Here is an 18,684-nt window from a genome sequence, read left to right on the forward strand (position 1 = left end):
ATGTACCAAGAGTGAACATAAGATGTATTATTCACATAATGAGTTCTGGGGTGAGTATGGTAGGTTCCCAAGAAGGTCCAAAAATGGCTTGAGACAGCAGGGAAGGATGACTAGCTTGGGATTTTATGGTGATTAAGAGATGAGCGTTCCCTTGTGGGGGTCAGGGCTTGCATGGCTTGAACTTTCCACCAGTGCTAAGGGAGGAAGCATCCAGTCTTTTTATCAAATTGCCCAGATATTAGGCAGAAAGTGGGGGTAGTGTAACTTGAAAGTTGTCAGCAGTCAAATATCAAAAAAAGTCACACTGTTACACAGAGATTGGCAAAATTGATAATGGATCTAACTATCTGCTATATAGAGAGATACACTGTAGATTCAAAGACCTAAATAGGATGAAAGTAAAAGAATGGCTACCAGAACTGGCCACCAGCAACAGACAGTCTGAATAAACGTGTAACAAGTGAAAAGATTAAATCAGTAATCTAAAGACTACTCACAAAGTAAAGCTCAGGCACAAATGTCTTCACCACTGAATTATACCAAGTATTCAAAGAAGAATCAATACCAATTCTTCTCAAATTCTTCCAAAGAACAGGAGGGAATATTTTCCAACTCATTTTATGAGGTCAGCATTACTCTGATACCAAAACCAGACACAGATATCACAAGAAAAGAAAATTACAGACCTATATATCTGATGAATATGGATACAAAAATCCCCAACAACATATTAGCAAACCAAATCCAGCAACATAAAGAAGAATTATATACTTTGACAAAGTAGAATTTATCCTAAGGATATAAGTTTTGAAAATCAGTTAATGTAATGTATCATCAATAGAATAAAAAACAAATATAACATGAACATTTTAATAGGTTCAGAAAAAAACATATGACAAAATCTACCATTCTTTTTAAAAAATTTTTTTCTAATGTTTACTAATTTTTGAGAGAGAGAGACATAGCATGAGCAGGGGAGGGACAGAGAGAGGGAGACACAGAATCTGAAGCAGGCTCCAAGCTCCTAACCGTCAGCACAGAGCCCAGCGCAAGGCTTGAACTCACAAACCATGAGATCATGACCCGAGCTGAAGTCGGATGCTTAACCGACCGAGCTACCCAGGTGCTCCCAAATCTAACATTCTTTTATGACAAAAAAAGAAAACCATCAACAAACTAGGAATAAAAGGGGACTTTATCAACCCATAAAGTCATCTATGAAACCCTACAGCTAACACAGAGTTTTTGGTGACAGACCGGATGCTTTCCTTAAGCTCAAAATAAGACAAAGGTATTTGCTTTTCAACATTTGTTTTCATTATGGTACTGGAGGTTTTAGCCAAGGCAGTTAGGCATCCAGATTGGGAAGGAAGAAGTAAAACTATTTCTATTCATGGATGGCATGATCTTATATATAGAAAATCATAAGGATTCCACTAAAAAATATTTGAACTAATAAATGAGTTCATCAAAGTTGTAGAGTATTAAATTAATATACTCAGTCAATTGTATTTCTCTTGCAATAAACAATCTGAAAATGAAATTAATAAAACATCTCCCTTCAAAAGAGCATAAAAAGAATAACATATGAATAAACTTAAAAAAACAAGTGAGAAATTTCTGCTCTGAAAACTATAAAATACTACTGCTGAAAAATTAAAGATTACGTAAATAACTAGAAAAGCATCCCATGTTTACTGATTGGAAGACTTAACATTGTTAAGATGGTAAAACTTCCCAAATGGATCTATAGATGAAATACAACCTCTGTCAGAATCCTTTAGAATTGAAAAGCCAATTCTAAAATTCATATGGAACTGACAAAGACCCAGAATGGCCAAAACAACCTGGAAAAAAGAATAATGAAGAAGCATTGGCAAGGATGCGGAGAAATTGGAACCCTCACACATTGCTGATGGGAATGCAAAATGGTGCACCTATTTTGAAAAACAAAGAGTAACCATGTAACCCAGCAATTTCACTGGTGGGTGTATATCCAAGAGAAGTGAAAGGATATGTCTACACAAACACTTGTACCTGAATGTTCATAGTAGCGTTATTCACAATAGCCAAAAAAGTAGAAACAACCCAAATGTCCATCAACAGTTGAATGTGATCTATCTGTACAATGAAATATTGCTCAGCAATAAAAAGAAATGAAGTACTAACAGGAGCTGTGATGTGGAGGGACCTTGAAAATATGCTAAGTGAAAGAAGCCAGACACAAAAGGTCACCTGTTATATGATTCCACGCACATGAAATGTCCTGAATAGGCAAATCTACAGAGACAAAAAAATATATAGATTATTGGTTGTCAGAGTCTGAAGAGTGAGGTAGAGGGAGGAGAGTGTGACTGCTAATGGATATTGTGTCTCTTCTGGGGGTGATGAAAATGTCCTGAAATTTGACAGTACTGACGGATGCATGACTTTATCAACATACTAAAAGCCACTGAACGGTACACTTTAAGGGGGTGAATTGTATGGGACGTGAATCATACCGCAATAAAGCTGCTGTTTTGAAAAATGGACACTACTCACGGATGATTCATCTACAAATGAAGATAAAGTATGCCAGGAATGAGACAAATCACCAAAAAGTTAAAGTCAATGCACACATTACGTTTTCAGTAATATACCCATTTTTATCTGGAGATGTAGAGACATCTGAAAGTCACATTTGACCATTAAACATGTGGGTCTGTGAAGACGCAGTGTGTGTAGCCAAAGCTCTGGTCAGAAGGACAGGCAGAGAATGACTGCTTGCCCACAGAGCTGGCACAGGCAGGCACTGGAACCAAGGGGGGTGGGGGCAAAAGCATCCTGCCCCTACGCTGCCTCTTCACAGGGCCACAGCCCCTGAATTTATTAGAGCCTTTCTGCCTTCTCCAGTCACCTCTGCTGAAATGCAAACACGAAGTGTCTTCAACCTTCAGCCTTTGCGTAAGTGAAGCTGATGCTTCTGTGTTTAGCTCCCAAGGACAGAACTGGTAGCAGCAAGAGGGCTGAACGGCATGAAGTGGAGTGAGTACTGAAATGGGGAAGCACAAACGGGAAGAAGGAACACCGGCCTTGCTGACTCTTAATTCTGATGGACAGTTCTGCAGTTTTAGCTGTAACCACCCAGCAATTCCCAGAAGCAAACTGATGAGGGAATGCAGCCATCCCTTCGCCTGGGAATTCCAGTCCTCTTTGTTCAGGAGCGCTGAGGTCCATTTGGCTGGAAGTTCTCGGGGCTCCCGATCTTCTCCAGGGGCCCCTCCCAGCCCACCAGCCATTGAGGTCCATCCTCAAGCTCCATCCTGGCGGGAAGTCTACGGACAATTAAAACTAGCTGTATTGTTAGCTATCAGCAGCGTAGACTTCCAACAGATGGGTACATACTACCAGAGCCTCTTGTACTTTAGTTTAAAAATTACAGCTCGGACTGATTAACAAGAAGCTTCGATTTTCAGCACTCGAGTCCAGTGGTCTCCCGCCCACTCGTCAGCAGTGTGGCATCACTTCTGCCGGGCCTGCAGTAGGGATTGCAGATCGCATTGCTTCTACATCTCACCGGGCTCCTGAGGGAGGGCAAGGTGCACATACATCATAAGCGGTGTGTCTAGTCTGTGTCCCGGGGCTGCGTGAGTCAGCGAGGCCGCTCCCGAAAGGCTTTCCCTCTCAGATATGGCATTAACTGCTTCTTTGAAAGGCCCTAGGATGCATGTACGTATGTATGTATGTATGTAGTAAACCAGGAGTACACAATTTCAAAGTTAGAGAACTGGTTTTAAATTGGGACTTATCTTATGAGTCTAAGACGCTCCACTTAAGGGACTGCCAGGAAGCCCTGCACATTATTCACTATACCGTGGTACCAATGGGGGACGTGGCACTTGTCACCAGCTCTGTTTACTGTTACAGAGAAGTATCCAGACCAAAAAAAGAGATCCAAGTTCCTGTAGAGGTGTGTAAGGACACCAGGGTGGGTGTTCCCAGCACAAGAGAAATTTATGTGGGCCAGATAAAACATCTGGGAGCGAGGAATCCAAGTTGACATGGGCTCAGAAGTACTGCCAAGGACCCCCAGAAGGCACCAAACTGCCTTTAGAGCCAGGACAGACAGCTCTTTGATTCAGCTCTTCATTAGAGACTTTTTTCATTGGAAGGGTTCTTTAGCAGCATCACAGAAGACAAAACCAACAGCTATGATAGCCCCACATCTCGTACCCTGTTTAAAGAGGTTACGTGCACATTTACATATATAACCTACAGACATGCTCTTCCTGCCACGATCTCTCCTTATCTGTCACATCCCTATTCAGAGAACACCTGGCTCAAATGGCACCTCATCTACAGTTTTTCCCAACATCCTGAGCAGAAAGTTCACCTCGCCGCTGTGTTCCCATGGCATTCTTTCACCAAGTCCCACCACAGTCACCTTCAAACTCTCTCTTGGATTTATCCTCTCTCTAGTCTAGCCAATCTTTGCCCAGTCCCAGGACCTCTTTTTCTCTGCCCTTGATGACTCCTTAGAGACTCGCCCCTAAAATCCATCCCCCACACGTCCGTGAGACAGACGAGGAGAAGTGTTGGGAGTAAGGAGCTAGAAGGAGTTTCAGGACAGGGTGCAGTGTCATCAAGGTCATGGGAGGGCTGGGAGGCAGGAGCCTGAGCCAGAGGTGGGACGTGTTGCTCAGAGGAGCTTCATGGGCTGATCCTGAGTGAGGCACGGGGACGGAGGGGACTGGGTAAGTGGGTGAGAGGTAGCGATCAGCAAAGTGGATGAGGACCAGGGTGTGGGTGAAGGGATTTTCCACATGAACATTGAAAGAAGCAGCACAGAGGCTCTGAGGTCTTGATGTGCAAACAAATTGCTTGGTATGCCTGATTAAAATGCAGATTACCAGGCACAGGCCTCAGAGAGTCTCATCAGCATATCTGGGGTGGGGCTGAATTGAGTCCCCTCCCCAATTCATATGTTTCAGTCCTAACCCAAAGTACCTCAGAATGTGACAGGATAGGAAGGCAGAGCTTTTAAAGAGGGGATTAAGATAACATGAGGTCCTCCGGGTGGGCCCTGACCCAATGCGATTCATGTCCACATAAGAAGAAGAGATCAGGACACAGACGTGACCACACAGAGGGAAGACCATGTCAGGACACAGAGAGAAGGCCACCGTCTGCAAGCCAAGGACAGAGGCCTCAGGAGAACCGAACCCTGCTGACACTTTGATCCCGGACTTCCAGCCTCTAGAACTGTGAGAACTGTAATTTCTGTTGTTTAAGCCCCTGGTCTGTGGTATTTTGTTACGGCAGCCTGAGCAGACTAACAACACTGCCCCCAGAACGATGGCAAGAGGTGGAGGTGTGGACAATGACCGAGGGGCACACCACACCACCTTCAGCGTAAGAGGAAAGTGAGCAGAGGCCACCAAAAGATGGGACTGATCGGGGGCAGAGGCAACACTGTGAGATGGTGTGAGCCCCAAGTCTGAGAGTGCAGAGGGAGTCAGGCGAACTCCCTCCCCCGGGCCCCACAGTTTGTGAGGAGAGAAGACAGGTTCGGATGGACGGGGAAGCCAGGCTTCAGTCAGGGTAAGGAGGAGGTGGAGGGAAAGAACATCCGGGGCATTCTAAGTAGAAAAACCTCACTTAAATGACAATCTATCAGTATTTTCAAGTTTTAACCAAACAAAAAATGGTTTCATCCATAAAGCTAGGGGAGAGGGACAAGTACAGACAATGGCAACAAGAATTTGGGAGCTTGAGAGCCCCTGGAAAGGTGATTAATGCCTTAGCACAGTGTTTCCTCACCAGCAGCAGGGCCACCACTTAGAAATCTGTGAGACAAACAGGTCCTGGGTCCCATCCCAGGCCTCCTGAATCAGAAACCCTGCAGGTGAGGGCCCGCACGCTGTTTTCAAAAGCCTTCTTGGTGATAATGCACAGGGAAGTCTGAGAAGCCCTGACTTACCAGACCAGAGAGAACTGATCAGAGTTCTCACTTGTGCAATTTGAGAGGCAACCAGCAAAAAGGCTCAGGAATGACAGCAGCAGGGTCACTTCAGAAACAGGGAGTGAGGATCTAAAGTCATGAGAATTGGTTAGAAAGACTGAGGAAGGGGTTAGTCCTAAGACCCCAGCCCCACTGGTTCCTCTCGGGCTCAATTCTGGTGCACAAAGGGGCCAGATCCAACAAGAGCAGGTTTATTTCTGCCTTGATGGGCTACATGTTATATAGTAAGTCTCAATTTGGGGCATAATGCTGTTATTGACCATGTCCATAGGGACATGATTGCCTTGTTACCACAGAAAACATTACTGAACGTGAAAAGACAGAGTGTAGACCCTGAACCAGGAGGTGGGAGACCTTGCTCTAGGTCTGACTCTCTCTCTGACTGTATGATCAGGGCAAGAACGCCTCACTTTCCTGAACTGCACCAGGCTATTTTAAAGGCCTTGAACCCAAATATTCTATGGTCACATTTTTATTTAAAAATGAAGAAGAACCATAACGTAGATGATACATAATTGCAAGCACTGCCTAATTAGGCTAACAGGGTGCTTTTGTAGTTGATATTTGCTATGTGGGGTTTCTAAGTTTTTGAGTATTTACCTCTATTTAAATCATTCAACAAACATATACAGAGCTTCTATTAGATGTACAAATGTCTGAGAAGTGACACTATCCAAATATTTAGAAGGGTTACTGCAACTATGAGTGACATTGTTTTCTATATATTCTTAACTCTGTAATTTGGCAATATTGCTATACTATTAAAAACTTAAGGACTACCACAGTGATAGCAAATAGATTAATCATCTTAAGTGCCAATTCTGATCAATTGCTAATGTCTGCTTGGGAAGCTATATCGAGAGCGCTGAAACTCATTTCAGACTCAATGGGAGAGAATGCTGTGATCACTCAGTAATGTCTGCCAGGGGCAAAGGCAGGACATGTGCTGTGTCTCTGTCTATTCTGCTACTAGAACCTAGAGGTAAAAGGATCTCCCTTAGCCCCTTTCAATGTGGAACCTGGGCCCCAGATTAAAAGCTTAGTCCCTCTCCTACTGGCCTTAAATAGAAATAGAGGACTCATCAGGGGTAGCCAATCACCAGATACAGCCTTCCTTTTGGGGGAGCATTTCATGCATAATTTGAAGAAGATGTTTTCTTTAATGTCAGGAAGGCTGTGGAGAAACATTGCTCAGTGCAGAGTCTTCTCATCCCCTCATAGCCCACCTGAAGACCCATAAACGTCACCTCGCTCCCCCACACCCACCATCATAGAGCGCTGGTACCATGCTGTAGAGATGACTCCTTCAAGCCAGTCTTAAGGCCGAGAACTAAGTTCACCCGGCATTTGGAGGGGGCTTGATGAGGTACAGCAGACAAGACTACCAGCTCATGGGCCAGCCCCCTGCTGACACACCGAGGAGGAGTTCCGCTGCCTCCCCCAGGACGGTGGGTACTCACTGGCCATTATCCTCCGCACCGTTGGGCCCTCTGCGGTCATTTCCCTCACGATCTCATTGTCATCCTCGTTGGCATCCAGCCAGCGATTGCAGTTGAAGTTATACTTGTCCTTGGTCAGGGTATTCATCAGGGTCATCTGGAATGAAGTCCTGGGTGAGCAAGGGGGTGTCCCAGAGATACACCACGCCCTGGGGGCCCCGTTCTGCTATTGCATCTAAGGGAGGCCATAACCATCCTGTCAAGAGGATTTTTGTGGAAAGCGGAGTGCCAGATTAACACTTGTCCCTCTTGGTCCCTGGAGACCCACGCTTGCCCAGCAGCCAGGTGACCGGGGAAGAATGCAAGTCTGCTAAACACCTGTGCATTTTCTTAGTCTGCTTTGGAGGTCCTCTCCCCTCAGGAAGTCCCCGTGTGTCCAAATTCGAGACCCACACTTACCCACCCCAACTCCCAACAGACTTATGTGACAGGGTCATTAGAAAGAGTTCCTCTCCCAACCACCTCCCAAGCCCCAAGATGGCACATCTCACCCTCTCTAAATGCCAGCCAGAACCAGGGCTCCTTCTGTCATGCCATGCCCGAATCTTGTAAAACCTGCCAAGATCCGGGAGCTCAATCTATGGGGTGAAATAACAAGCCTTGGGTGGACATCAAGTGAAATGTGTTTATCCTCACAGCTTACCCCCTCCCTGGAGGGCACCCACCCTGGGCCACTTCTTCAGCAGTGAGGATGGCTTTGCTTCAAGCCACCCTCATAGACTTTGTCCTCTCGTGACCTTGCGACCAGGGGCACGTGAGGGCAAGATAGCCGTGTAGGGCCGGGATTCAGTCTGCCCTGGTGAAATTGAACAAAAATAACTGACCCACAGTAGGATCCAGAATAAAGAAAATCTTCCAAGCAGTAAACTCCCAGTAACAAAACCCATATGGCAACCCTGTAAATTAGCACAGGCCCACAGCCCCAGAACTCTGCTGGGCACTGAAACAGACGCAAAGATCAATACAGCAGTCACGCCCTTTCCCAAAGGGGCTGGCAGTCTAGCCGGGAGACAAATACATGAAGAGCAATGAACTGAGTGCATAACAGAAGCACCAGCGGGGTGCTCTGGGAAGACAGCTGAAAATTACAAATCATTCTCACCTAAAGGTCAGAGCACACTTCTGTTGGCAAAATAAGCCTTGCTCCGGTTAAATATGCACCAGAAATTTAGCGTTAAACTTACAATTTACCTTAAATTTGCTCCTTTCTAATTCATTCCAGATGGGGTGGTTTGACGCTGCGGGCTCAGGGTCTCTGTTCTACTATGATTCCCCAGGATTCTAGGCTCCCCAAGAGCATTTCATACCTGCTTCTGTCCCCCAGGTTTGATTCTGCAGTGTTTGATTCAGGTGAAGGGCCAGATCCAAAGTGCACACTATTCAATCAATACTTTGCCTGTAAATCACTCTGGCACCCCTTGCAAGGAGCTGAACTTCTCACTGCACCCTTTTGTCCTCAAACTGGATTCAAAATCTGGCTTAGAAAACCATCCCCATGACAAACACGTCTTATGTCCCTTCCTCCTTCATCCCTCCCAGCCCATTACACTTCCTTCCTACCCTAAATTTCTCGATTATGCCTGGTTTGAACCACTTGTTGTTGGGATTCAGGAGAATCTCATCTGTCCGCCCCTTCTGCCCATAAATCTGGATGAAGATTGGAGAGTTGGTACCAGCTTTCTTCAAGTCGGTCGTCCAGACCCACAAGGACCAGGGGAACTCTGCAGAGACAGGTCAAGAATAAAGAGATTTTCGTGTTACCAGTGGGGAAGGCGAGCAAATCCAAGGAGCTCAGGAATGAAGCACAGACCATGCACAAGTGTGGCCCACTCTCAGAAACCCGCTCTAACAGGTGCCAGTATTAGGAACCCAAGGATTCCCTGCTATTTGAAAGAGGGTACCTCAATGTTCCTTTTAACGTGGAAGTCTATTAGTATGTTTTAAGTAGGGAGAAGAGTTGACACCTTGCACCTCTGTATATTTAGAGTGCACTGTGTTAAACCGTTCAGTTTAACATCTAGCCCCTCACAGCAGCTTATACAGTTTGGGGTCACAGGGGTACTAGGCCTTGGTGCCGGGTATGTAACTCTATGCCGGGCACGCAGCCTGTATCTTGGAGAACCAAGCTCTGCGGGGCCCATTCCCTTCCTTTCTAGAGGAGACCTGAGAAGCAGAAGTGGACTCCTTCGAGGTGAAGCTCTTGCCCAGGGGTCTGACATCCTGGCCTCTGTTGGCCCTGTCTGAAAGGCCACCAGCCTCTGATGCAGCCCCTGCACCTACTTTTTAGCTTCTTCTTCCTGAGAGACACCATCTCATAGAGCTGCCTCTCGATCAGCCCGTCCACCTTCTTCTCGTCCAGCCAGTTGCCGCAAGGGAAGGTCTGCTGGATGCCGGTGAAGGGGCACAGAATCACCACCTGGGAGGGCAGATGAGTCTCCTGCAGCAGGTCCCCGGGTTGGGACCCTTACAAAGTTTGACAGCCTCTTCATATTGAGGGTCGTCTACATCAGGTTCCTCAAGGAATGGCACTTCTCTTACTGTTCTCTGCCTCATTAAATCTTTGACCAAGAAATACCCACCCCCCACAAGAGGTCTTCCCAAGTAGGTATTATCCGTCCTCCAATTTACCAGCCCAAATCCCGAATCCTCCCCTATATATAACATGCTCTTTGAACCCCGTGTTTCTTCACGCGCTTCATAAAACCTCAGACCAAACCAAATGAGCTAGAATACAACATTAATTCCCTACATTTATCTTGGAGGGAAAAGGCCAATCACATAGACAGCAATGTGTATCTGGAATTTAATACAAAAACAAACTGCTCTCTTTGGGGCTTGAGCCTCATTAAACCTTTCCTACACTTTCTCTAATCACATTCTGAACTCATGAGTTTAGAACTCAGAAGTGTATCCAGCCTAGGCCACTCACATTAGAGATGTCCAAAGGAATGTTCTTGCGACACCACAAGATTTTCTATCAACCAAGAAATTTTACTATTCACATTGCTAGATTCTCTGCTTTATCTTCTTTTTAACTTGAAAGCTAATTTGACTCTAGCGCTGATCAAGCATTTTGACAAGCTACTGTCTTACTGGGTGTTTGTTGTCAGTTGTTTATGGTTATTACCATTGACTATAGTTTCCTTGGATTGGATTATTACACTTAGATATACCCAGATATCTCTGAGAATTCAACTAATACTGTAGGACTGTCATAGCCGTATGAAACCTTGCCTTATAACCAAGGGGAAGGAAGATAAAAGATTAGGGTGGGGGAGGGGAGTGTGTACACCCTCAATCTCCCAGAGAAACTCTCCTCCCTAGAGATAAATGATGTCTCAGAGCCTCAGGCAGTAGCCTCCTCGAACAATTTAGTCCTGTGACACAAATGTGTTAGCAATTCATAGAGTCTACCCCAACATGCATTCAACATATGGGAAAGCTGAGGTCCAGAAAAGGGAATGAAGTGCCCAAGTTTGGAGTTAGTTGGTGTCAGTACCAGAAGCATAAATGCTCCTGACTCCTATTAGTTAGGGGCCTTTTACACCCATCAGCAAGAATTTCAGGATTCCTATTAAAGCTGAGGTCCCCTGGGACCCATTACTGCACGACATCTTTTATGCTGAAGAGTCTATGCAACCATGCATTCAGAAGTGGACCTACCTGTACACAAAGATGGAGGGCACCCACAGAGGGTGGTCTAGGGGCACAGAAAGTAATAATCACCAACAATTATTTAGCAGCCTTTCTTTCTTCCCTCTGAACAAATCCTGCAATTACTTCCTCTTAGTTTACTCCTGAATTGCTCTCTAGTTTTTACATGTGTATTAGTCTTGTTTGATCAATAGGAGGAGCAAACTCCTAAAAGGCTGAGGTTGTATGTTCTCACCCCTTATGGCTCCCCCAAAGATGGCTCTAAGCATACAATAAGTACTTAAAAATTCTTGTTAAAAGTTCTACTTCTGAAATAGGTAGTCCAACAAACAAGGTAGTCTGAAAAGCCTCTCACCACTGCAAAATACCCACAGGCCATATAAATAACAAGAAATATCATTTTATATACATTGTTGAGCTAACAAGAAGTTACAGAAAGGCCATAAGAGCCAGCAAAATTCAGAGTAAGCAGAAGCCAAGAGAATGGGTATATGTGAAGGCTAAAGTTGGTGCTGCACCAAAAGCGAAAGACAATACCAGACACTCAGAGATCAGGAAATCAACAGCCAGTTGGAAGCAGGAGGCTAGCCCTTGGGCTTTGCAAACTGGAGGATCTGAACTACAAATCCTGAATAAGCAGAAACACTTGAAGGAGCTGCTCCCTCAGAAAAAAGGTAGAGAGGGGAACATCTGCAAAGGGATCCTATCTTCTCTGCCTTTGCTCCAGACAGATAATAATAATCTTCCCTGAGAATTAGTTACCATAAGCCTGGTCCCAGGCAGAATAAGTAGTAATACACGGACACCTAGATGTGTCAAAGAGAAGCACCAGCATGTCAAAGACAAAAAGAAGATAAGAGCATCAGAACAGAAAAGAGAGCTGACAGCAATTAGACTAACAGAAGCCAGAAAATGCCTGGGGGAGGGGAGGGGCAAAATAACTCAATCTAGAATTCTGTACTCCAGAATTATCTTTCAAGTATTAGGATGAAATAAAAACATTTCCCAAATGAACAAAAACAGAGCCCACCACCAACAGACCCTAACCAAAGGAACTTCTAAAGTGTGAACTTCAGGAAGAAGAAAATGGACACCAGAAATAAGGTCTCTGATGCAAGAAGGGATGGCAAGCAAACAAACTGGCAAGCACGTAGGTAAATCTAAACAGTGATTCTACAAAACTGTATCTCAAGTGTGGATTTGAAAATAATTTAAAATAAGCTAAAACAAACACTAAGCGAGAATAGCATGAGGCCCAGATGCAGGGTTATTACCATTAGAGATTTTCAAAGTCCTTGCCAAAAAGAAAGTAGAGATGGTAACTGAATTTTGGGTTTGCCACATTAAGTATGTAGGGTAAAACTTCAAGAGTAACCAGTAAAACAACAACACAAAACAAACCAGAAATAGAATATAATTTCTAATTTAGTATCAAGGGAAAAAAACAACCAATCCAAAAGAAACAAAAACTATAAAAGTAGAAAAACCAACATGCCAGAAAGTACAATAAATATAAGTGGACTAAGTTTGCCAGTGAAAAGACAGATGGTGTCAGACTGGATTATGGTAAAGATTTAGTTAATTCACCAAGAGGCTATAGTAACTCCACACTTAGTAACATAGCCTCACACTATATACAGCAAAAACTGTTAGCTCTACCATAAGAAATTGAAATATCTACCACTCATGTGAGAAATTTCAACACATCTTTCTTAGTAATTAATAGATTAAATAAAATGCTAGTAAGGAAATAGATAATTCAAATAATAAAAGTATTAATAAACTGAATTTAATATATAAACTCAAAATCTTAAATTCAACTCTAGGAACAAATGTGCAAATTGAACATGCATTGTAAAGTAAATTTCAAATCTCCTTAAATGGCATCAGACAGACTATGTTTTCTGGTTGAAATGATATTAAATTAGAAATAAATAACAAAACACAACAAAAGAACATGTATTTAAAACCTAAAAATCACACCTCAAAATAGCTAATGGGTCACAGAAAAATTTTAAGTAGAACAATAACTAAGCATAAAGCAAAAATAAAAAAGCATAAAGGAAAAAGCTGACAAATTGCCTTTCATCAATATTGAAAGTTTCTACTCTTCAGAAAACATTGTCCTGAAAATGAAAAGGAGGGGCACCTGGGTGGCTCAGTCAGTTAAGCATCCAACTCTCGATCTCAGCTCAGTTCATGATCTCACAATTTGTGAGATGGAGCCCCACATGGGGCTCTGCACTGACAGTGTGGAGCCTGCTTGGGATTCTCTCCCTCTCTCTCTGCCCCTCCCTTGCTCGCTCGCTCTTGCTCTCTCAAAATAAATAAATATACTTAAAAAAAAAAAGAAAATGAAAAGGTAAGTCACACTTTGGGAGATTAGACTTAATACACCACAAACATATAGAGATATATCTGACAAAATACTTCTATCAAGAATATATGAATAGCTCTTATAAATTAGTAATGAAAAGACAAAAAAAAATTTAGATAGTCAAAAGATACTTCACACAAGATATACAAATGACCAATAAGCACATGAAAATAATGTTCAACATAAGTGGTAATCAGAGGCATGTAAATTAAAATCACAATCAAATACCATGATATGCCCATTATAATAGCTAATAAATAAAAGATTGACAATATCAAGTGATAGTGAATTCTCATACATCAGATGGGCATACAAAACAGTATAGCCACTTGAAACCAGCTTGGGAGATCTTTAAAAAGATATGTGTATATCTACCATAGGATCCAGATATTCCACTTTTAGGTATTTACCCAAAAAAATTAAAAACATGCTCATACAAAGACTTGTACATGATTTTTCATAGCAGCTCTGTTCATAATAGCAGACAAAGAACAAAAACTGGAAGTGACCCAAATGTACACAAACAGTTGAATGGATGAACAAACTTGTAAACCCTAACAATGAAATAATACTTAGTGATAAAAATAATAAATTACTAATATGCAACACAACACAGATAAATATCAAAAATATTATACTGAGTAAAAGAAGTCACACGCACACGTGCGCATACACACACACAAGAGTGCACGCTGCATGATTCCACTTATATTAAATGCTAAGAAGGACAATTCTAATCTTTAGTGACTGAAATCATGTTAGTGTTTGGAGTCGTATAGACTGACGGGGGTGGGTGGAGCACAAGAAACAGGTTGCAGTGATGGAAATTTCTGTGTATCGGTTCTGGTAATAGTTACATGGTACATGAATTTGTCAAAACTCATAGAACTGCACAGTATAATTCTATGTCAATTATACCTCAACAAGTTGATTTTTAAATGAAGCAATAAAATTAAACTGAATGGTAATAAAAATATTCCATACTGTAATGTGTGGGGTGCAGCTAGGGCACTACTCTGAGGCAAAGTTATAGTATCAAATGCTTATATGAGAAAACAAGTCGGCTAAAAATTAATGAGCTAAGAATCCAACTTAAGAATTTAGAAAAATAAATGGGGCCCCTGGGTGGCTCAGTCGGTTGAGAGTCCAACTTCAGCGCATCAGGTCATGATCTCACAGTTCATGAGTTCGAGCCCTTCAATCGGGCTCTCTGCTGTTGGCACAGAGCCCACTACAGATCCTCTGTCTCCCTCTCTCTCTGCACCTCCCCCGCTCACATGCTCTTTCTCAAAATAAACATTAAAAAAAAAGAATTTAGAAAAATAGCAACAACAGAAACCCAGAGAAATTAAGAGAGGGAACAGAAACCGACAACATGAAAATAGAGATAAAATGGACTATAAACAAAGCCAAATGTTGATTATTTAAAATGACTAAACACACTTTTTGTGAGAATGCTATTTTTAAAAAGCAAGAAGGCAGGCACAAATGATGTTAGAAATAAAAAGGGAATCATAATTATAGATGCAGCAGAAGTTAAAAAGATAAGGGAATGCTGTATAAGACTAATGTTGTAAGTGCCAATACATTTGATACCTATAAACATACAAATTCCAAGAAAAATACAGCTCATTAAAACATTTGAGAAGATGGGGCGCCTGGGTGGCTCAGTCGGTTGAGCGTCTGACTTCAGCTCAGGTCATGATCTCACGGCTCGTGAGTTTGAGCCCCGCGTCAGGCTCTGTGCTGACAGCTCAGAGCCTGGAGCCTGCTTCGGATTCTGTGTCTCCCTCTCTCTCTGCCCCTAACCCATTTGCATTCTGTCTCTGTCTCTCTCAAAAATAAACATTAAAAAAAATTTAAAATAAATAAATAAAACATTTGAGAAGAAGTAGAAAGCCTAAATAATTCTATAACCAGCAAAACAAACACAACAACTTTTTAAATCAGTAATTTCTCTCTCTCTCTCTCTCTCTCTCTCTCTCTCACACACACACACACACACACACACACACACAATTTTGTAAGAGACTGCAACCAAACTTTGAGGGACAGATCACTGAAATTTTATACACCCTCTTTCAGGAAAGACAGTATTTCTCATTCCATGCCAGGATCAAACCTGCCAAGGACTATAGGAGAAAGGAAAATTAAGGGCCATGCCCTTCATGAACATATACACAAAAATTCTATATAAAATGCTGGCAAACCAATTCCAGAAGCATGTAAAATTAAAACCTTTTATGACCAAGTTTGTCTTAAAGAAATTCGGAGTTGGTCTGCCACTAGAAAATGCAGTCCTAACTCACCAAATTGACAAGTAAAAGAGAAAAGCTTCATGACTAGAGCATTAAATGCAGAAAAAGCATTAGATAAAATTCAACAATAAATAATAAAAACTTTGAACAATACAGAAATAGAAGAGGATTTCCTAATCTAATCTAAGACTATCTACCAAACCCCTCAAAAATCATAATTACCTCAATAGAAAATTAGAAGCAGTTCCTGTAAAATCAAAACCAAAACAAAGATGTCTACTATTAACCCTACTGTTCAGCACTGTACTGCCCATGTGGTCAAATACAAAAAAAAAAAAAAAAAATTAAATATAAGCTTTGGAAAGAAAGAAACCAAACTGTCACCATTCACAAACAACAAAGTTTCTATAAAGAAACTTCTCCCAAAATCTGTAGACAAATTATAATTAATTAAAGTTTAGTAAGATGGCTATTTGTAAACTCAATGCACGAAAGTCCTTCTATTTCTACAGAGTATTTCTATTTCTTCTATTTTAAACAAATAGTTTAAAAATATAATTTTAAATTGATATTTATAATAGGAACAAAAATTATAAGGCCTCTATGAATATATCTAACAAAGACGTGCAAGATCTTTATCAAGAAAGATATAAAACTATAGAAAAACACTAGGTCTCCTGGGTGGCTCTGTCGGTTAAGCATCCAACTCTTGATTTCAGCTCAGGTCATGATCTCATAGTTGGTGAGATCAAGCCCCTTGTTCGGCTCTACACTGATAGCAGGGAGCCTGCTTGGGATTCTCTCTCTCCCTCTCTGCCCCTCTCTGGCTCACACACACATGTGCTTTCTCTCTCACTCTCTCTCAAAATAAACTTTTAAAGCAAGGGAAAAAAAGGGGAAATATTAAAGAAGACCTAAATATTAAAGAAGACCGAAATTTTAAGAGGTACATAATGCTCATACATATAAAAAGTACTTAGTAAAGATATCAATTCTTCCAAATGGATCTACATATCCAATTGAATTCTGTTGAACATAATTCTTCATGGAACTTGACAAGAAAATTCTAAAATTTCTATGGAAGGGTTAAGAGCCATGAATATTAATACAATCCTAAGGAAGATGAATACGATGAGTAAATTTGTCCTAGAAGATACCAAGACTTACATAAAGATATGAAATGATGAGAGTGAGTATTGTATTAGTGTAGGAAAAAATTAAATCAATAAATGGAACAGACAAAAAAGCTCAGAGGCAAAACCATACATTTGGGGTATTTGATGAGACTAAATTGCCTTTTTAGAACAGTTGAGAAAGAATTACTATTTAGTAAATCAGTGATTCTGAAACTTCCTTAATGATAAGAATTATCTGAATATTCCAATTACCTGGAAATTCTGACTCAGTAGACTTGCATTGTAGTCAAGGAATCTATATTTTTAAAAGAATTACAGGGCTTTTTTAATTGTTTTTAATTTGTATTTATTATTTTGAAAGAGAGAGAGCGAGCGTGAACAGGGGAGGGGCAGAGAGAGGGAGCCACAGAATCCGAAGCAGCCTCCGGGCTCTGAGCTGTCAGCACAGAGCCCAACAGTGGACCATGAGATCATGACCTGAGCCAAAGTCAGATACTTAACCGACTGAGCCACCCAGGTGCCCCTGGATAAAGCATTTCTAAATTAAATCTTCCCTTGCTCAAAGAACACTGTAGGCAAGCTACGAAAAGATACTTGAACATATACTATCAACCAACTGGATGTTTGTACAAAGATGTATAAGAATGTCATGGCAACATTGTTTATATTAGCAAATATCAAGAAATACAACCCCAAAATATCTGTAAATTAAAGAACAAACAAATAAATGGTGACTGATTCATGCAATGGAATGAATGTGAAATTGATGAACTACAGTTTCTGTTACCAATTCAGATGAATGTCTAAAGCATAGTGTTGAATGAAAACTGCTACATACAAATAATATATACATAGGTAACAATTCATAATAGTGTATGCTCTTTGGGGAAAAGAAAATTTTATGATTGGGTAAGGGCACAGTGGAGTTTCAAAAGTATTGGAAAAGTATTTCTTAAGTAGGGTGGTAGACAAAATGTATATTTGTTTTCTTATCATTATCTAGTTTACTTTCATTGAGTATATGCTTTAAAGCGTAAGTATTCCACAATGCAAACATACATTCAAAAATACTTGCTGATTGACAGATTTATAAGGTGAAGTGAAACACTACACCAAGAACCAGGATAGTTTGTAACTACCAACTACTACCTCTGGATAAGCTATCCTGCAGTCTGGCCCTTGGATACGTGCACAGTGCAGCCCTCATTCCTGACCATAAACAGAACAAGATGGACAGGCATGTTACCAATCCAATTGCCCAATGAAAGGGATTGCCCATGTGCTCTGTAGCTGGTCCAAAGCAAGCAGGAAGCAGGAAGCAGGTCAGAGTTTGTATTTTCAAGTTAAAGAAGAGAGGGGTTGAATCAGGAAAGGGCCGTCCCTGGGGCATCCCTTACCTTCTCACAGTACCAGCCTCTGTTGACGCCTACGTTGCCGTGTCCGATGGAGACCCGACTCAGGGGGCTAAGGAGGACAGCCAACTCGATGTGGAAGATGTCTGTGCGGCCACGGTCAAACACACCGCCTTCCAAGAAGATTTTCCCACTGTTCTTATTCCCTCTGGCCCCATACATAACCAAGTAGATTTTGGATTTGGTCCCGGCACCCCGGACATCCCCAGTGAAGACGGTGACAATATATGAAATAGCTGGTGTGGAAGCAACAGGGAAGGAGAAGGTTAGTGCCAGCTGATTACAAAATCCCACCCAAGTCTCCCCTCCCTGGCTACCACCTCCCTAGGCCCTCCCTCTTCCACGCT

At 42.0% G+C, this 18,684-nt stretch overlaps 1 protein-coding gene across 2 annotated transcripts in view; it reads right to left on the reverse strand.

Moving 5' to 3' along the window:
* LOXHD1 (lipoxygenase homology PLAT domains 1) overlaps nucleotides 1-18,684 on the reverse strand; it is a 164,233-nt gene that overhangs the window by 89,612 nt on the left and 55,937 nt on the right. For both annotated transcript variants that reach the window (XM_053205540.1, XM_053205539.1), the window contains 5 exons: nucleotides 18,323-18,573; nucleotides 9,781-9,916; nucleotides 9,061-9,221; nucleotides 7,992-8,078; nucleotides 7,462-7,597 (listed from right to left, as the gene is read on the reverse strand). In XM_053205540.1, coding sequence (XP_053061515.1) covers nucleotides 7,462-7,597; nucleotides 7,992-8,078; nucleotides 9,061-9,221; nucleotides 9,781-9,916; nucleotides 18,323-18,573 — 771 coding nt within the window. The remainder of the gene's footprint in view (nucleotides 1-7,461; nucleotides 7,598-7,991; nucleotides 8,079-9,060; nucleotides 9,222-9,780; nucleotides 9,917-18,322; nucleotides 18,574-18,684) is intronic.

Source organism: Acinonyx jubatus, chromosome D3 (assembly GCF_027475565.1).
Source record: "Acinonyx jubatus isolate Ajub_Pintada_27869175 chromosome D3, VMU_Ajub_asm_v1.0, whole genome shotgun sequence".
NCBI classification, from domain to species: domain Eukaryota; kingdom Metazoa; phylum Chordata; class Mammalia; order Carnivora; family Felidae; genus Acinonyx; species Acinonyx jubatus.